The following is a 17,735-nucleotide window of genomic DNA, read 5'->3' as shown; positions in this document are numbered from 1 at the left end:
TGGACGGTGTCTTTTTCAAAGATAACAACAGTCGTGGGTAGTCAAGTGAATGAGCATTTCAAAAATGAACATAAATATGCTTAGCAACAATGGCTTCACTCTTGGCAACATCTAAACGGCATCTTTTTGAAAGATAACAACAGTCATAGGTAGTCAAGTGAATGAGCATTTCAAATATTATCATAAATATGCTCAGAAAAGTAAACGTGATTCTGAATGTTATGACTCATATTTCAAGTACTCCTGAACTATTGCCATAGACCTGGATTGTGACACAGAATGACCAGGGAACAAATTCCATATTTTCTGTTTGAATGGCATTGATTTTGTGTAATTCTGAACCTAAATGTTCTTATCAATTCCACAGAAAACAATCAGGGAAATAGACTATGGCGATGTTGGTAAGAAAACCTTTAGTTCTGTCATGATGTTAGTGAAGTTATCACAGTCACAGCTTTGGGTATTTTTACTGTTTTGATTCCGATTTATAATTTGCAGGTGTATCGAAATTATATGTCTAAGCTATTCAAAATATATCATGTTCATTACAACATCAGAGAATAAGGTAGAAAAATTAACGATTTGATATTTGACATTGTGAATGTTTTAATCAATGCGATATAGTGACAAACATCACAACAGTGTTAACTCATAGTGGATGATACAAATCAGGTGTAAGTTAAGGGGTCTCATCCTAGTTCTAATTGTAACCTACATGTATCCCTTTACAACATGTATCCTTAGCTTTGTTGCAACTAAGTGTATGGCTGGTTTTTTTACTAGTTTTGTTCTCATTGTATTCAGCGTACATGTATGTACATGTATAGCATTCAAATTAAGACTGAGATTTTTTCCTGATTATGCCCTGCAGCACAAGAGCTACAGATGACAGACTAGTACTATACAATATTGTCTAGTTACATAATGTTTGTGTTACATGTTATTATAATTGAGATTGATTTATTTCCCCGGGCTTTTAAGTCAATTACGTTCTCTGAAATCAAAGAGGCAAAACCATGACTTATCTTAATTTTCATCAACTGAAAAAAAAAGAATTGGAAAATGATTTGTAATTCGTAATTAATCCATTTGGTATTTGGTCACCATGGTTTCTCACAGCTGAGTGTAATCTTGTTGTCTTTCAGGTTATCATGCTATGGGTAGTACTGGGCAGATAATGGTAGACACTGCTATAATCATATCTCAGATAGGTAGGTAGATACATGTACCAGTAATTACTTACATTGCGTATGTATGATGTACAAGTGGTACTTGCACTGCAGTGTAATACCGAAAACATTATTGCATACTTGTATGCAAACGAGGGTGTGATTATTCTTATATATAAAATCATGTGAGCGCAAGGTACTCATGTATAATTTTGACAGACATTTACTATTTTGTATAAACATGACATGTGAATGTTAGTGTAGCAATTGTAATCGGGGGGGGGGGGGGGGGGGGAGTATTATTTCACTCATGCAAATGTTACCTTATTTCATTCTAAATTCTTAATAACACGAGGGGAGAAACTGTTTACAGAACAAACTAATATTGAAAAGTGGCTTGCTTTGATACTTTTTGGGCAGTATACAGTCTGTAACATTCAATTCAATTCAGTCACTCTATTGACTACATCAGAAATGTCTCTTTCTGGGTTTTATTGCTTTTAAGGTTACATACATTTAAAATTGAAATATTCTGAATCCAACCACAAAGACACATTGAATCATGTCTAGAAAGGATATAGTCAGTAAAACTCTCAAAAATGCTGATAATTTATGATACAGAAGTTATATTATTTAATACATGTACAATGATTTTTTAGTACCTAAAATTTATTAAAAACACATTCACTACAGTTTCTGTGACAACGATTGTTTTGGTAACTAAAAATTAATAAAAACACACTACAGTTTATGTGACAGTGTATAAATGTAAGTTGCCATCATACTAACCACATCTTTCAGAGTAATATGGTAATTGATATTTGTATCATACCCAACGGTTCTAATTATTTACGAATAATGCTTCACCTGTTCAGTCAGCAAATGGACAATTTGTCAAAGCCTGTCAGCCTTAACATGTGAAACATTATAATGTCAGTAATTAGAACCCTTGGTTTGCAATACAACAACTAATCAGTACTATAATTTATGACCTGATAAAAATATTTAAAAGTAATTAAGCCTTTAAAGACTTGGTTTCTATATCTCTGTAATTACACCCTAAATATAGGGTATCTGGCTTTAATGACTTGGTTTCTGTAACTCTATGTAATTACACCCTAAATATAGGGTATCTGGCTTTAATGACTTGGTTTCTGTAACTCTATGTAATTACACCCTAAATATAGGGTGTCAGGCTTTAATGACTTGGTTTGTGTAACTCTATGTAATTACACCCTAAATATAGGGTATCAGGCTTTAATGACTTGGTTTCTCTAACTCTATGTAATTACACCCTAAATATAGGGTATTAGGCTTTAATGACTTGGTTTCTCTAACTCTATGTAATTACACCCTATATATAGGGTATCAGGCTTTAATGACTTGGTTTCTGTAACTCTATGTAATTACACCCTAAATATAGGGTACCAGGCTTTAATGACTTGGTTTCTGTAACTCTATGTAATTACATCCTAAAAATAGGGTATCAGGCTTTAAAGGGTTAAGCACCCCTTTCAATGCTATTTTGATACAGATTTGGACCTAGATAAGTAAATCATATATATGTGTTCAGGCTTCAGTGGAAGATACAGCGTCACTTACACTTACAGACTGTGTCACTTAACAAAACTACACCTTCTTTCATGAGTAGATTAAGTCAGGAATGACAATTGACAATTTTCAAAAGTGATAATGATGTGCTTAATACTGCACACCAAGGTGTTTCATTTCTGTGAGAGAATAACTTGAAATGAAGTGATTTCATTCAGCATGTATGATAATGGTTGCTAAGGGTTGAAAAGTTATCAACCCGTACGTCAGTCAATGACGTAGTAGGGAAGTCGACCCTCTGGATATGATTCCAAGTACCATTACTTGTATCAACTTCATTTACATAGAAGAGTGTGTCAATCTCTAAATTTAGAATGTCTGTCAAAGTGTATATTTGCAGTTGTATATCATGTATGTGACAATATGGTAGACTTGATTTGAACTGCACTATCTCCAGTATTAAAGGTATATTAGCATTTGTTAGTAGATGAGGTAATTAATATTGCTTTCAGTCAAATAATATCTTGGATATGAAAGAGAAATGTCAAAAACTCATTAATATGTAAATTTTGTTATTTAGTATTGATAGATTGTACCCGAAAAGCTGTGTGTTAAAGCTAGTTCTAGCCTTTCTTAACCAACATTTGCCAATTCTGCTATCAAACACACGTCTAGATACAGTGGTGAATTGAAATGTATTTGTGTCAATGATGGGAATTAACATTCATAAAATATGATATTATAGAAATAAATAAAAATGAAATTATAATATTATGTACAGTTCACACATAATTTCATTATTAATTAAGGCATCTATATTGTTGACATAATTACAGTCTCCTACATAGGTAATAATTGTCCATTGTTAATTGCTAATTATTCTTTTTAATTACCAGTATTAAATTTAATAACATCACATGATGAATTAATGACAATTTAATTACAGTTACAATGTATATCTTTTCTATGTCTATTTTATATGTAGTAAAATTAGCCCAAAAAATTGACATTTTCAGAACAAAAACTAAAAATCATTTATATATTTCCTTTATCCCATTAAATTAATAGTCAAGTCTTTCACAGATTTAGGATAGTGTTGGTGATGAAACCTCTACAGTAATTCAGCTTCTAGTATTTTGATCAATTTCACTTTCAAAAAGAGAAACTATTGGTAATACCATTGTTTGTGTCTGTCTGTCTGTCTGTCTGTCTGTCCATCTGTATGTATGTATGTATGTATGTATGTATGTATGTATGTATGTATGTATGTATGTATGTATGTATGTATGTATGTATGTATGTATGTATGTATGTATGTATGTATGTATGTATGTATGTATGTACATTGTATGTACACTGTATGTATGTATGTATGTATGTATGTATGTATGTACGTGTGTATGTATGTATGTATGTTGTATGTATGTATGTATGTATGTATGTATGTATGTATGTATGTATGTATGTATGTATGTGTGTATGTGTGTGTGTGTGTATGTATGTATGTATGTATGTATGTGTGTGTGTGTATGTATGTATGTATGTATGTATGTATGTATGTATGTATGTATGTATGTATGTACGTACGTACGTGTGTGTGTGTGTGTGTGTGTGTGTATGTATGTATGTATGTATGAATGTGTGTGTGTATGTATGTATGTATGTATGTATGTATGTATGTATGTATGTATGTATGTATGTATGTATGTATGTATGTATGTATGTATGAATGTGTGTGTGTATGTATGTGTGTATGTATGTATGTATGTATGTATGTATGTATGTATGTATGTATGTATGTATGTATGTATGTATGTATGAATGTGTGTATGTATGTATGTATGTATGTATGTATGTATGTATGTATGTATGTATGTATGTATGTATGTATGTATGTATGTATGTATGTATGTATGTATGTATGTATGTATGTATGAATGTGTGTATGTATGTATGTATGTATGTATGTATGTATGTATGTATGTATGTATGTATGTATGTATGTATGTATGTATGTATGTATGTATGTATGTATGTATGTATGTATGTATGTATGTATGTATGTATGTATGTATGTATGTATGTATGTATGTACGTACATACGTATGTATGTATGTGTGTTTGTTTGTCTTCAAATTTGAGTTCAATTTCTTAATTTTTTTTACATTTAATTTGACAAAAAACATATTTTATCTTTCAGGTTTTTGTTGTGCATACATGATTTTTATAACAGAAAATTTATCAACGTTCATCTACGAATTACACATGTACCAGTGGTTATTTATATTACTACCTCCATTGGCATTACTTACAATGATCAGAAAACTACACAAGCTGGCAATCTTTAGGTAAGTTTGAATTTGTCAGTGTGTGTGTGTGTGTGTGTGTGTGTGTGTGTGTGTGTGTGTGTGTGTGTGTGTGTTTGTGCATGTGTGTGTGTATGTATGTGTGCATGTATGTGTATGTGTATTTATCTGGCGCAATCACTCAGTGTTGGTGTGTGTATGTGTAGGTATGTATTAATGGTGTGTGTGTGTATGTATGTATGTATGTATGTATGTATGTATGTATGTATGTATGTATGTATGTATGTGTATGTATGTGTGTGTGTGTGTGTGTGTGTGTGTGTGTGTGTGTGTGTGTGTGTGTAATACTACTGTAACAGTATGAATTTATGTACATTGTATAAATCTTTGTCTATTTACTTTTATGACTGTAGTGCCACTATAGCTCTGTGCCAGTGGTAACAATAAAACAGCATATAAACGTGTGTCATCGTGTTATTAATATTATTTGATGAAATTTGGTGGCATTTCCTGTATGTCTCTCTATCTGTCTGTGCATTGTGAATATAATTTACATGCAATCTGGTACATGATGGGTTGTATGAGGCCAGTGGAGATCTTATAAAACTGAACAGCCGTTGTCACAAAAGAAGATTTCAATAATCAATGAAATATTTTAATAAAATAACAGCTGTAGTCACCATGTATGTATGATATATTGTACTGGAATTTTATACATACATTGTCGCTTGATTGACGGATATGAAAGGATATTCATATATGATATTGGCACTGTTGGATAGAGATGTTTATATGAATACAAAAGGGATCTGTTTATTTTATAAAATTATCTTTGGTAGGTAATCAAACATACAAATATAACAATGTATTCTATTACTGACTGTGATATCATAGCTGTAATACAATCAGTGTAACCTTTCAGGATCCAGGATTATTCTGTTTGACCTGTCAGTTAGATTTACATATAATCTTATTTTGATAGATGAGTATAGGTTGTTGGGATTTACCCACAGTTTCTCCTTGTCTGCGGATTACCTGATATATAATACTACATGTATTTGTGTCAATTAAAATCAATGTGGTGTATTACATTTTCATTGTATATTTTGCCACATGGTCTTGTGATTTGAATTATTTCAGTTTTGTAATCACTTGATTTAGAAGTTTTTGTCATAAAATCACACATATGAAGTCCAAAAACAATTGTGTGGTTCCAATTACGCTCAACTTGATTTTAGAATAGGTGGGGTAGGTAGATTTTTTTTTTTTTTTTTTTTTTTTTTCCTTCATGATGCAAGTGTTTTTTTCATTGCTTTCAAACAGAAATTTGTTTATCTCACAAAAGACAAATGAATGGGCACACATTAATGATCATACTAAAATTAGTTTTATTGAAATCAAAAAGAAGAAAAATGTCATAAACTTGAACTAGTCTAATGCAGATACATAGTGAACAAATTAACAATCAAAATGGTATCAAACACAAAATCTCTGTAAAGAAAATTAATACAAAATGAAATAGATGCTAAAATTTAACGCATTTTAGAAAAGTTTCAGCATTTGAAGTTAGTCTACCAGAATAGTTGAGCTTTATAATTTCTACTCTTGTAAAGTTTGACATTTTTACTACGTTACATCTACTTGACTTGTCCAACCCCTCACCCTGTATGCAATGGCTAAATATTTGCTACTCTGTTAACTCGATTATCAGATCTTAGTGCAACTTTTAATTTCTCCCAAAAAAGTCTCTGACCAACTTTATTTTCAGTCCATTTGATATATTTCTGGGTTAGTAACATCTTTCGTAAAACTCGCGGCATGTCGTTATCAGGAATTTCACGTAACAACACAAGGAGGAGAAGATTTCTCCTCTGTCGAAATAAATGATCTTGAGCCATTCTCATCTCAAAATAACACCACTCACTTTGTGCAAAGCCAGGTGACAGTATCAACATAGTTTTGTGACTAGTCTCTATGCTTTCAAGAATGTTGTCAAAAATATCAATACCTGGCATAAAATCACGTTCATGTAAACAGAGATTGAAATTTGGCAAATCAATATTTTCCAAATGAGGAACTAATTGCTGCATGATCCAATCTCTGTCATTTTCATTGTAACAAACAAATGCGTCATATCTGATATTCAATGGCTGCTCCTCATCATTGACTTGGAGTTGATAACCACCACGCTTTAGTTTGATGAGGAAACAACAATAGCGTACATACCAATGGAAATGAACACAAAGTCCAATACAAATTGCTGAAAAGACAAGCGCAGAAGCAATTGGTACTGAAATCATGAATGCTAGATTACATTTCCATCCAAAGGTCAAAGTCAGTACTGATTTTCCCAGCATATTGTATGGGTCTAAGCACTTGATTGACGATGGTGTTAGCTGCACTCTTCTGTCAGTTTTCACCCAGTTCAGAAATCCCTTCATTTTACACTCTGAGCAGTCAAGGTGATTATTCTCAATTCTCACAAATGTCAGATTCCTGAGAATTTTAAATGCTTCTGGGTTAATTATACTTATTTTCGTGTCCACAAGAGTTAACTTTTGTAAATGAGAAAATGTTGGCAGTAAGTCTATCATGAATCTATTCGTCAATTGTTGTACTGCAGTGAATGACAATTCTTCTACATTTGGGAATAATTTTATGAACTCAAAAATATCAACTGGATTTTTAAAATAGACATTATTAAGTATTAAGGATACCAAGGAAGGGATGGAGTTTCTTGGAATGTTTTCAAGACATTTGTTCTCAATACGTAGGGTTTGCAAACTAGATATCGGTTTATTGTCAAAATATCTTTCAAAATGCATACACATTTCTGCATATAAAGACCTATCTATGAATAAATGTTTCAGGGTGGGGATTTCAAATTTCAACTCTGAAGGCCAAGATGCAGTTGTCATTAATGTTTTGAGATTTTGAAGTTTTGTCACATTGGATCCAAAGGGAGGATATGTTGAGGTCTTAGCAGCATTATTGATGTTAAGTGACTTCAAAGCAAAAAGTTTAGAAAATATACCAAAGTTCACATTGATTAGACTATTATAGGACAGGTTTAATTTTCTCAGTTTTGTCAATGAAGAGAAAGCATAGTATTCAATGTGAAATAAACGGTTATGGGACAAATCCAATTCTCTCAGAGAAGTCAGATGGACAAACGAATCATGAGGAATGACTCCTTCTAATTCATTGCCATCCAGGTACAAGTATTCTAAAGTAGTAAGATTCTGTAAATTATCTAACAGTTTATCCATTTTGTATGGCCTTTCAAAGATAATCCTCTGAATTGCCAATGTTGTCAGAGATGTCAAATCACTGAAAACTCCATGTGGAATAATTTGAAATAAATTACTATCTGTGAACTTGAAAGTTTCCAAACCTTCTAATCCTCTGAATATTCCTAATTGAAAATCAAAATCAATATTAAATGATAATTCTAACTTTTTAAAATATTTCAGCCATTTGAAAACTCCAGGAGTAAACTTCAAGCCATAGGTATTTGTTACATGCAGTTCTTCTAACTGGGACACTGTGAAACCTTTAAAAGTAGTGCTTTTGGTCAGTTTAGATGTAACAACGCTTATGTAACCAACATTTTCAAAATCATAGAGTAAACTCTCTAGGTACTCCCCAAAGATTAGATTATCAGTCAAGTTTAATGTTGAAGCCCTTACTTCACTAAATGTACCATTAAATGGACAAATCAAGACATTCCTTGACAAAATCAACTGCTGCAGTGGAAAGTCCTCAAATGTCATATGCTGTATTATGTATGAATCATTGATGTTCCCGTTTGCTAGAGAAAATGTCTGAAGTTTAGGAAAGTCTTGTAGTTCAATGCCAGCACAATCACTTTCAAAGTTGAAGTTATTGAAAAGCATGTGTTCAATATTTCTCAAAGATTTCAGTGGTCGATTTGGAAAACATACCAGTTTATTGCTGCTCAAATCTATTTTCCTCAGTTTCTGGACATCCCTAAAAGCTTGTGTCGCAATGTAGGATATACGGTTTGATGACACATTCAGTTCTTTAAGTTGATGTAGTCCTCGGAACGATCCTGAATGTAGAGTTTCAATTGTGTTGTTTGCAAGAGAAAGAAGATGCAGTTTGCCTAAACTTGCCAAACTACCAGTTGGTACCGATGTTACGATGTTACCATTTAAGTCAAGATTTGTTGCAAAAGATGGCAGATTCTCAGGAATGTGATCCAGTTCTCTCCCACTGCAGTCAATGTATGACTGGTTGTACACTTTACATATTGCATCTGAGACAACCACAGGAATACCAACAACCAGAAGTAAGATTCCTAGCCAGAATAGGTTTGATGCAAACCACATCTTGTTGAGTTGGCATCAAAATGACACAAACGTTAAACTCTATGAGAGAAATCTCAGACACTGTAGATTTGTGCTCACGTACAGCTGATGTATTTCACTGTCGATACACCGGTGACTTAATACATGCTTTGTGCTGTGAATAGAATGAGAGTCTTACACCAGCAAGTCCCTTTTTATATGAAATATAAGTTTGTTTAATCACCTATCTCATTTGTCATTGAATATAAAGATTTGATACTGACATTTTGACAGTCATATACTGGAGTTAAAAAATATTTATCTCTAATTTGTTTGTCCTTCCCACACCTGCACCTGATAGGTGATATTTACATTACATAGATGAAACTTTCAGATAACTGTTCAAACTTATATGATTTGTCAGTGCATTTTTCATTACCTGTACCTTGGAATCTGTGTAATGTACAAGATCATATAAAGGTGTCCTCATAATAGCCTGTTAAATCTCTGTAAAATGTAAATTGAAGTTGCCTTCAGGTGAGACACAAAGACTTCATGCAGAAACTAGCGATAGGATGACATCATCAGAGAAACCATGACGTCAGTAAACCTGGTATCAGTTCTGCATTGCTTTGGTTTCATGTCTTAATTGTCACTCTGTATCAGTTTTGAAAACATTGCAAACACACCTATAGTTTCCGTACTCTGTATTGTCAAAGTGATTTGTAAATGAATGGCAAAATAGTTAAAGTTGATGTCACAAGCTGTGATGAATGTTTCCCATTCTATGTCAACTTTGGAATGCTGCGAACTATACATGTATGCATGGTTATGTGACTCCCTAGGTGCAGTACTTTTCTCCTTACTTCCAACACTTATGTCCTCAAATCAACTCCTTGTATTTTTCATTTTGGAGATGAAAAAAGAAACGTTCATGATGATAATAATAATACTGATGATGATGTGAATGTATGATGTGGCATTTCTCCTGAGACCTCGGAGCGCTCACAATTATTACTCCTGGCACGGAACAATGGTGGCACAACGGCCCTTTATACTTCAACTCCCTGGGGGCATACAATCCATTGTCGCCTTTATAAGCACATAGGATTAAAGCATTCACATTGCAACCCCTATCCTACCAGGTCCCCAATCATAGTTGACTGAGACACAGTCGTGGTTCAAATCTTGCCCATTGACTTTTAGTTTTAACCAGTCAGAAACAAACAGCAGTGATGGGGCTGAATCCTGCAACCAGCAGATTCCAATCTGGTCGCTCTTATTCACCCATTATGATTCCACAGTTTTGTTTGTGAATTGATGCAAACATTATATATGGAACATCTGATGTGTTTTTAAATGGTGACCAGAAAATGTGAGAAATGGGTTTTTAAAGACTTTTAATACTAAAGTCAAGGTACATGTATTGTGCTTGTTTACAGAGGTTGTTATACATGTGTGTATAGTTAGGCAATCTGATTGAAATCCAATGTAGAGTACAAGGCATGATTTCTTTTTGACTGTTACGTTTACTGTTGTCTGTTCTTTTGTGAGTGCTCGTTGCAGACATCTGACACAATACCGCAGGTTTTCCTGAATCCAATCCCGTACTTATGAGTAGCCAACCAGAATCTGTTTTACAATATAACACTGAATGTTTTGAAATTGAAAGAAAGAGAACCACCAAACATTAATGATAACATCATTGTCTATGCTCCGTGCTTGAGCTCTTTCTGAACAGATCACTCTGAAGTACTGTACTCATGTGTTTTGACATATTACACATTTTCATTTTGTTGAGTGAATTCACTCAGTGCTCTCAGCTAGCTTGGGAAAACCTATAGTATTGTGTCAGATATATGTAACAAGCACTCACAAAAGAACAAACGACAGTAAACATAACAGCCAAAAAGAAATCGCAACATGTACACTATATCGGATTGGGTGTAATTGTCTGTTGTGGAATTCTAATATCTGTTAGTTTCCCACACTGCTCAAAGCAATTTACAAATATTAAGGTTACCAATGGCACAACATTCCATCATACTTCTTCAGCTCTCCCAAGAGCAAAAAGCTAATAACTCCCTCACATACATCTAGCAATGTTTTATCCAACCAAGTTCCTATTTATGCAACAAGGTTGGACAAGGCACGATGGTAGCCTGAAAGATCCGGGTAGTTGTTTCTGCTTATATAATACATTCAACCCAGTAATTGTCATGGTTACATAAGCAGACCAATCACTGGACCTTTCAGTTCAAATTTTGCTCAAAGACTTCGGCCATTCAGCAGTGCAAAGGTCACACCAACAACTTGTAGATGTTGAGTCGATTACTCTAACCATTTGACCATCATGACTCCATGTAATATATATCATCTTCTCTTTTCTCTTTCAGTTTGTTTGCAGATTTTGCAAATGTTACAGCGTATGCAGTAGTGTTCTGGTTTGATTTTGAACACGTCAGTAAAGTACCGTAAGTGACACTTCATTTAATTTCAAATCCAACTTTGATGACTAATGTGTATGATTTATGTGACAATTCAGGACATGTATAAATTACTAATATTTATGTTGTATTCAGTATGTACAGTTATGTCTCAAAAATTCCGTGAATAAAGGAAAACGTCATTGAAAAGATTCAGCAACTACGTATGTAGGGGTGAGATCAGTAGTTCACTTTAGGACAAATTTTATTTATGCCTCAAAATAATGGTACAACAACTTACACATAGCGTGTTCTATATGCATCTGAATATCGTGTGGGCACTGCCATATGTTAGCCTGAACAATTCTATTGTGACGGAAGTGAACAATATGCCCTGATAAAAATCAATTTATGTGTAAAATTAGATTATTATTATTTTTGTATATTTGGCAAGAATGTATCCATCAAGGTTATTATTGGTAGAATAGATAAAATAAGAATTCTTACTGCACCAAAATCCAAAATGTTATCATTTAGTGGCACTTCACAATGGTAATTTGTCTTTAAAACTCACAAACTTTGAAATTTTGGTGAAAGTGACTTCATTTCATTTTTGTTTAACTCAAAAGGAGAAGTGAGAAGTTATCCCCCCCCCCCCCATAATTATCAAATATTCTGACTGATTTCACAGAACTTGAGATCAGTGTGTGTGTGTGTGTGTGTGTGTGTGTGTGTGTGTGTGTGTGTGTGTGTGTGTGTGTGTGTGTCTGTGTCTGTGTCTGTGTGTCTGTCTGTGTCTGTGTCTGTCTGTGTGTCTCTGTGTGTGTGTCTGTGTCTGTGTGTCTGTGTGTGTGTGTGTGTGTGTGACAGACATGTTACCGATATCCCTACAGAACTCCTGTTGCTGCTGCTGCATACTTGTGATAGTTTAGCTGTGTATTGCAATTGTGTAAATGGATAAGTGTAATGAGATGATGCCAATCCATTCTTTACAATGTATACCATGGAATGCAATATGGTTTCAAGTGATTTGAATTGCCTGAGCCTAAAATTTGTATTTTTAGGAAAGTATGCGTGATACCATTGAGTAGGAAATATTTTTACTGTATTTATTCAAATTTAAAAACATATTATTGAATCCAAAATGAAAATTTAGTATTTTTTTCAGTATTTGGGTGAAAAAACTATGAAAAATGAACTGATCATTGATATTAAAAAAGTGCTGTACGCAACACCGCCTACACTATTGTTAGGCAACAATTGTAACATTTCTTTTTTTCACCCTCTCTCTTTCTCTTTCAGTATGCATCCAAAAACGATGTCATTTGCAGGCCTGCCATTTTTCCTTGGAATTGCCATATATTGTTACGAGGTAAATATACACAGTGTGTATTATTCTATTCAGAACAGTTTGAAAAAGGTTGAGTAAATGAAACCATACTTCGGATATTGAAATGGTATTTGGATAAAATAGAACAGATGGCTGGTTAGTGAATGTAAATTACGCTGTGAAACTATTGTGTCATGTCGCATGATGTAAAAGTGTTTGCTCTACCAGCACGTTCACTCAGCTCATGAAAGACAATATGTGTGATATTTTTGAAGTGTTGTCGTGAGTTGACAGTGGATTTCAGTATTATTAATTTGTTTGTCAGTATACGTTTACTGGAGTGAAAGGGACAAAAGGGAAGTTTGTTTTATACAGACAGTGAACATTTCAGTGTGTATATATTAGAGATAAAATCCATTCATGTGATATAAAATGCATATGTTGTGAAAAGCACACGTTTCATGTATTGGATTAAAAAAATAGACTGGGGGATATTTTCCTTTACAAAACTAATAATACAAAAAATGACTAACAAATATATCATTTGAAGATTATTAAACTAAAAAAATTCCACCGAAGGGACTGTATCAGTCTTATTATCCCCCCCCCCCAATATATTCCTTTGTTTAGCAAAGGAAAATATGAGTGACCTAAGGGGCCTTGTCACTACAAGCCTATGTAAAATGTTCATGTTTCATGTATCATGAAATATTTCTTCTTGTACAAAGTACATGGTTCATATATTTTGAAATATGCAATGTGAAATGCAGTAACTTTTTCAGTACTGTTCTTAAAGTGTCAGTTGTTATGGAAATTAGTGAACTCTTATCTGATTTGCAATATTTGAAATGTAATCAATGCATAAAATAGGGGATCTTTTTTAAGCATAGAATTTAGTTGAATAATTAGCTGGTAAACTTGAAGGACTGAGGTGTCAATCTTAAATTCAACAACACATTCATACGAGATCAAACCTGAAACATTATCAACTTACTACCAAACCAGAGAGACTGTAGACTTTCAATTAGGCCATAGCCTTAGGTGACACAATGTTTTTACATCTCACATAACACTATCAACTTACTACCAAACTAGTGTGACTATAGACTTTCAATAAGGTGACACAATGTTTTTGACATCTCACATAACGTTTTTGTTATGAATTACACAAACAAAATACAGACTGTGATAGTGCATATGCACATTATATTGTACATTTTATCTCAACACAAATAAACAGTTTTGTGTTTGAATCTTACTTGTTTCATCCCACAGTGATGTTGATTTGCATCCACAGTGAGATAAAATTTATCATTTTTGTATGCTTGTGTGCTGTCACTGTCTGTATTTTGTTTTATGTCATTTGTAACAAAAAATGTTGCGCAAGACATTAGAAAAAAGATTGTATCAGCTAATTGAAACTCGATAGTTACTCTAGTTCTGTAGTAACTCTGCATTCTAAACATCCCTAACCATAACCCTGTAAAACCTGACCCCAATATTTAGGGTGCAATTACATAGAGTTACAGAAACCAAGTCAGTCTCCTTCACATTGTCAGCTTACGATTACAGCCTAGAGTGTCTCTTAGGGACGATCACAAAATGTCACACAAGCTCAATAAACCCACTTCGTTCGTTTAGGACAAAAAAATCTCTCCCTAAACAAACGATCACAAGTGCGACATTGACACATTTATAGAGTGAATGATGTAAATCATTATGAAAATAATATTAGTAGAAGTCACACCACAACAATTGATGCAATGTAAAAACATGATGGTAAACACATTAAAATATTACCAGAAACCCAGCACTGTATATCACATTAGAAGTAAATTTTAATCAACTTATTAACCTTTCAGTATTAAATATAGAGCTTGTTATCATTGAAGGCATGAAAATTTTTGAAATTTGGTTGAAAATGCGACAATAAAGTTCAGCAATTGCATTCACGTCAGACCCCCTCCTCCCTTAAATGAACGAAGTTCGTTTATTGAGCTTGCGTGACATTGTGCGATTTTCCCTAAGGGCCTATCACTTCACAGCTTACGAACTGCTTTCATTCATACACACTTACATAGATCAGCAAAATTACACTTGAAATAATGATGACAAATTACTTTATATTTATATCTACTCACAGCATCAAAAATGATCAGTTTTAGAGAGATTTGGACGGATCAAAAGGTCGAGATGATTACTCTCAACAACAGAACACTTTGTTTTAAAAGAATCAGTCACGTAATAAATAAAATGTGGCAGTTGTCATTTCTATCTATCTATCCATACATACATAGTATGGTACCGTAGGATAGGTTGAGGACAAGCTGATACTACAGTGTAACATCTGTTGATTTTAATTCTGTTTGTTTGAGCGATCACTCCAGAATCTGAGAGAATGATGTATTATAACACAGCTTTGAGTGACATTTGATGTGATAAATGAAATATTATAAATGATTACAGTGTGCCTTCCTGTATTAGGTCCAGACAGTCTATAGAGGGAAGTATTACTATGAGTTCCATTGTACATATTCAGCTTCATGGAGTGTGTGTTGTGTGTTGTGTGTTGTGGGGGGGGGGGGGCACTAGGACTGTGGGTTCCATCATAGGTATTTGGCTTCATGTAGACATTGTGTTTAGGGCACTATTACTGTACTACAGATTTTAGTGTAATTGGCTATAAGCAGCAACATAACATACCAGGACAATGCCCTTTCATCAGCTTCCACATCTAGTTGAACATTTCAATACTTTGTATCAATGTGTGGGTGTTTGTATTAGACCCCAACATGTTGAGGGTGCTGTAACTATAGGTTTTGGTGTATTACATTTGTATTAGCCCACAGACACCAACATATTGTTAATGAGACAACTATCTTCCACATCTGGTTGGGCATTTCAATAGTTATATTTATCAATGTGTGGGCGTTTGTATTAAGCCCCAAACAGCTGACATGTTGAGGGCACTAGTACATCAGCGTTTGTTGTATGCACAATGTATAAATTGAAAAGCTTGACCAGAAGCAACAGGTGATGGAGAGAGGGAGCTTATGACCTTTCATGAGTATCAATGTGTTGGAGCTTATATTAGGCCCCAAACAGCCAATATGTTGATGGTTCCATTTAGACATAAAGCAATACAAAGTGCAATATGGCAGTCAAATCGTTGGGGCAGTGCAGTTCAAAAGACCATGAAGTAACGTTGCAATGATGTGTACCAATTTTTGTTTTTGTTTTCTCAACAGGGTGCTGGTATGATTTTATCACTTGAAGCATCAGTGGTAAAAGAAAAAAGGAATAAATTTAGAAGGTAACTATTAGTGAAATTTCTACATATGGAACATGATACTAACCTTTAAAAACATTCAGAATCTCAGTGAAGCTCTCTAATGGAAACAATGTGGCATGCCAAAGATTGGACATGATTTCATTGACATGTATAGCTACCTAGACAAGTTGAAATGGCAAGTATAGCCACCTAGGCAAGTTAAAATGACAAGTATAGCCACCTAGGCAAATTGAAAAGTGAGCACAAATTTACATTTACAACTTTTTCTCAAAATGACCTCTTTACATCATGCAAAATAAGTCAAACTCAACATGATGGTTGGAACTTTGGATGGATCAGAGCTATCTTACATATGTGATGTGATGCAAAAAATAACCAGAGCAGTAGTTTTTGAGATATTGTCCACAGACAGACAAATAGACAGACAGACAGACAGACAGACAGAAGTATAACATTACCTCCCCTGACAGAAGTTAAAACACTTTCACACACATCCAGAGATGTGTATACCACTGACATTTAAGCAAGTGAACTTGTTTCTTCAAGTTAATATGATGCAATCATAATTTGTTAACCATTCTTTCTTTCTTTCTTTCTTTCTTTCTTTCTTTCAGCGTATTTATATTTGCAATGTTTATAGTTACAACTTTATACATAGTCTTCGGTATCTGTGGTTATCTTGTAAGTACAGTATACTGACTTTGTTAATGTTATCTTAGATAGCAAAGTCATTTAAGTTAATATTTGGATAACGCAACAGAAAGGGAAAAGTTTTTTTTTTTTTTTTAAAGGACAGTAGTTTGCACTTGAAGTATAGATTTTCATGAATATATGCACAAACATGCACAGACAAATTTAAACTTACCTGATTTGAATTTGGATGCATCTTTTATGTGCATAATAAGACATTACATTATATGGTAGTTGATATTCACTGCAAAAGAAAAACCACCCATTGATTTGCAGAATCCTTACAACCATTGCTTGTAATTTGTCGCATCTGTGCAGTAAGGTTGTATCTGCCTATACAGTTTTGCATAGCAGATACGACCGTACTGCACTGACATGATGATCTCACTTGGTTTTGATTCAAATACCCATTATCAAATAATTTCTGTGAATATGTTGGTCCATGCATCTAATACACTAGTTTTTCTTGTTTGTTTTTTAGTCTTTTGGACCAGAAACCCACAATATCATAACATTAAATTTACCTTCAGGTGAGTATTTCATGATTTGTTTTGTTTTTATTTCATACATTTTGTTTTTTTCTCAATCAACTCAAGTATGGAGAAATTTGAAAAAAAAATGTAAGTGCTGTGAATGGTAGAATGATACCAACTACCTGTTA

General features: G+C 33.7%; 1 protein-coding gene across 1 annotated transcript in view; it reads left to right on the top strand.

Moving 5' to 3' along the window:
* LOC144439017 (uncharacterized) overlaps nucleotides 1-17,735 on the top strand; it is a 32,714-nt gene that overhangs the window by 10,696 nt on the left and 4,283 nt on the right. Inside the window, exons 4-11 of the mRNA XM_078128258.1 lie at nucleotides 368-401; nucleotides 1,146-1,211; nucleotides 4,921-5,068; nucleotides 11,733-11,810; nucleotides 13,065-13,134; nucleotides 16,341-16,405; nucleotides 16,999-17,065; nucleotides 17,556-17,604. Of these exons, the coding sequence (XP_077984384.1) occupies nucleotides 368-401; nucleotides 1,146-1,211; nucleotides 4,921-5,068; nucleotides 11,733-11,810; nucleotides 13,065-13,134; nucleotides 16,341-16,405; nucleotides 16,999-17,065; nucleotides 17,556-17,604 (577 nt within the window). The remainder of the gene's footprint in view (nucleotides 1-367; nucleotides 402-1,145; nucleotides 1,212-4,920; nucleotides 5,069-11,732; nucleotides 11,811-13,064; nucleotides 13,135-16,340; nucleotides 16,406-16,998; nucleotides 17,066-17,555; nucleotides 17,605-17,735) is intronic.

This window comes from Glandiceps talaboti, chromosome 8 (genome assembly GCF_964340395.1).
Source record: "Glandiceps talaboti chromosome 8, keGlaTala1.1, whole genome shotgun sequence".
Lineage (NCBI taxonomy): Eukaryota > Metazoa > Hemichordata > Enteropneusta > Spengelidae > Glandiceps > Glandiceps talaboti.
Note: the sequence above shows the minus strand (reverse complement) of the source record. Positions and strands in the feature narration are given on the sequence as shown.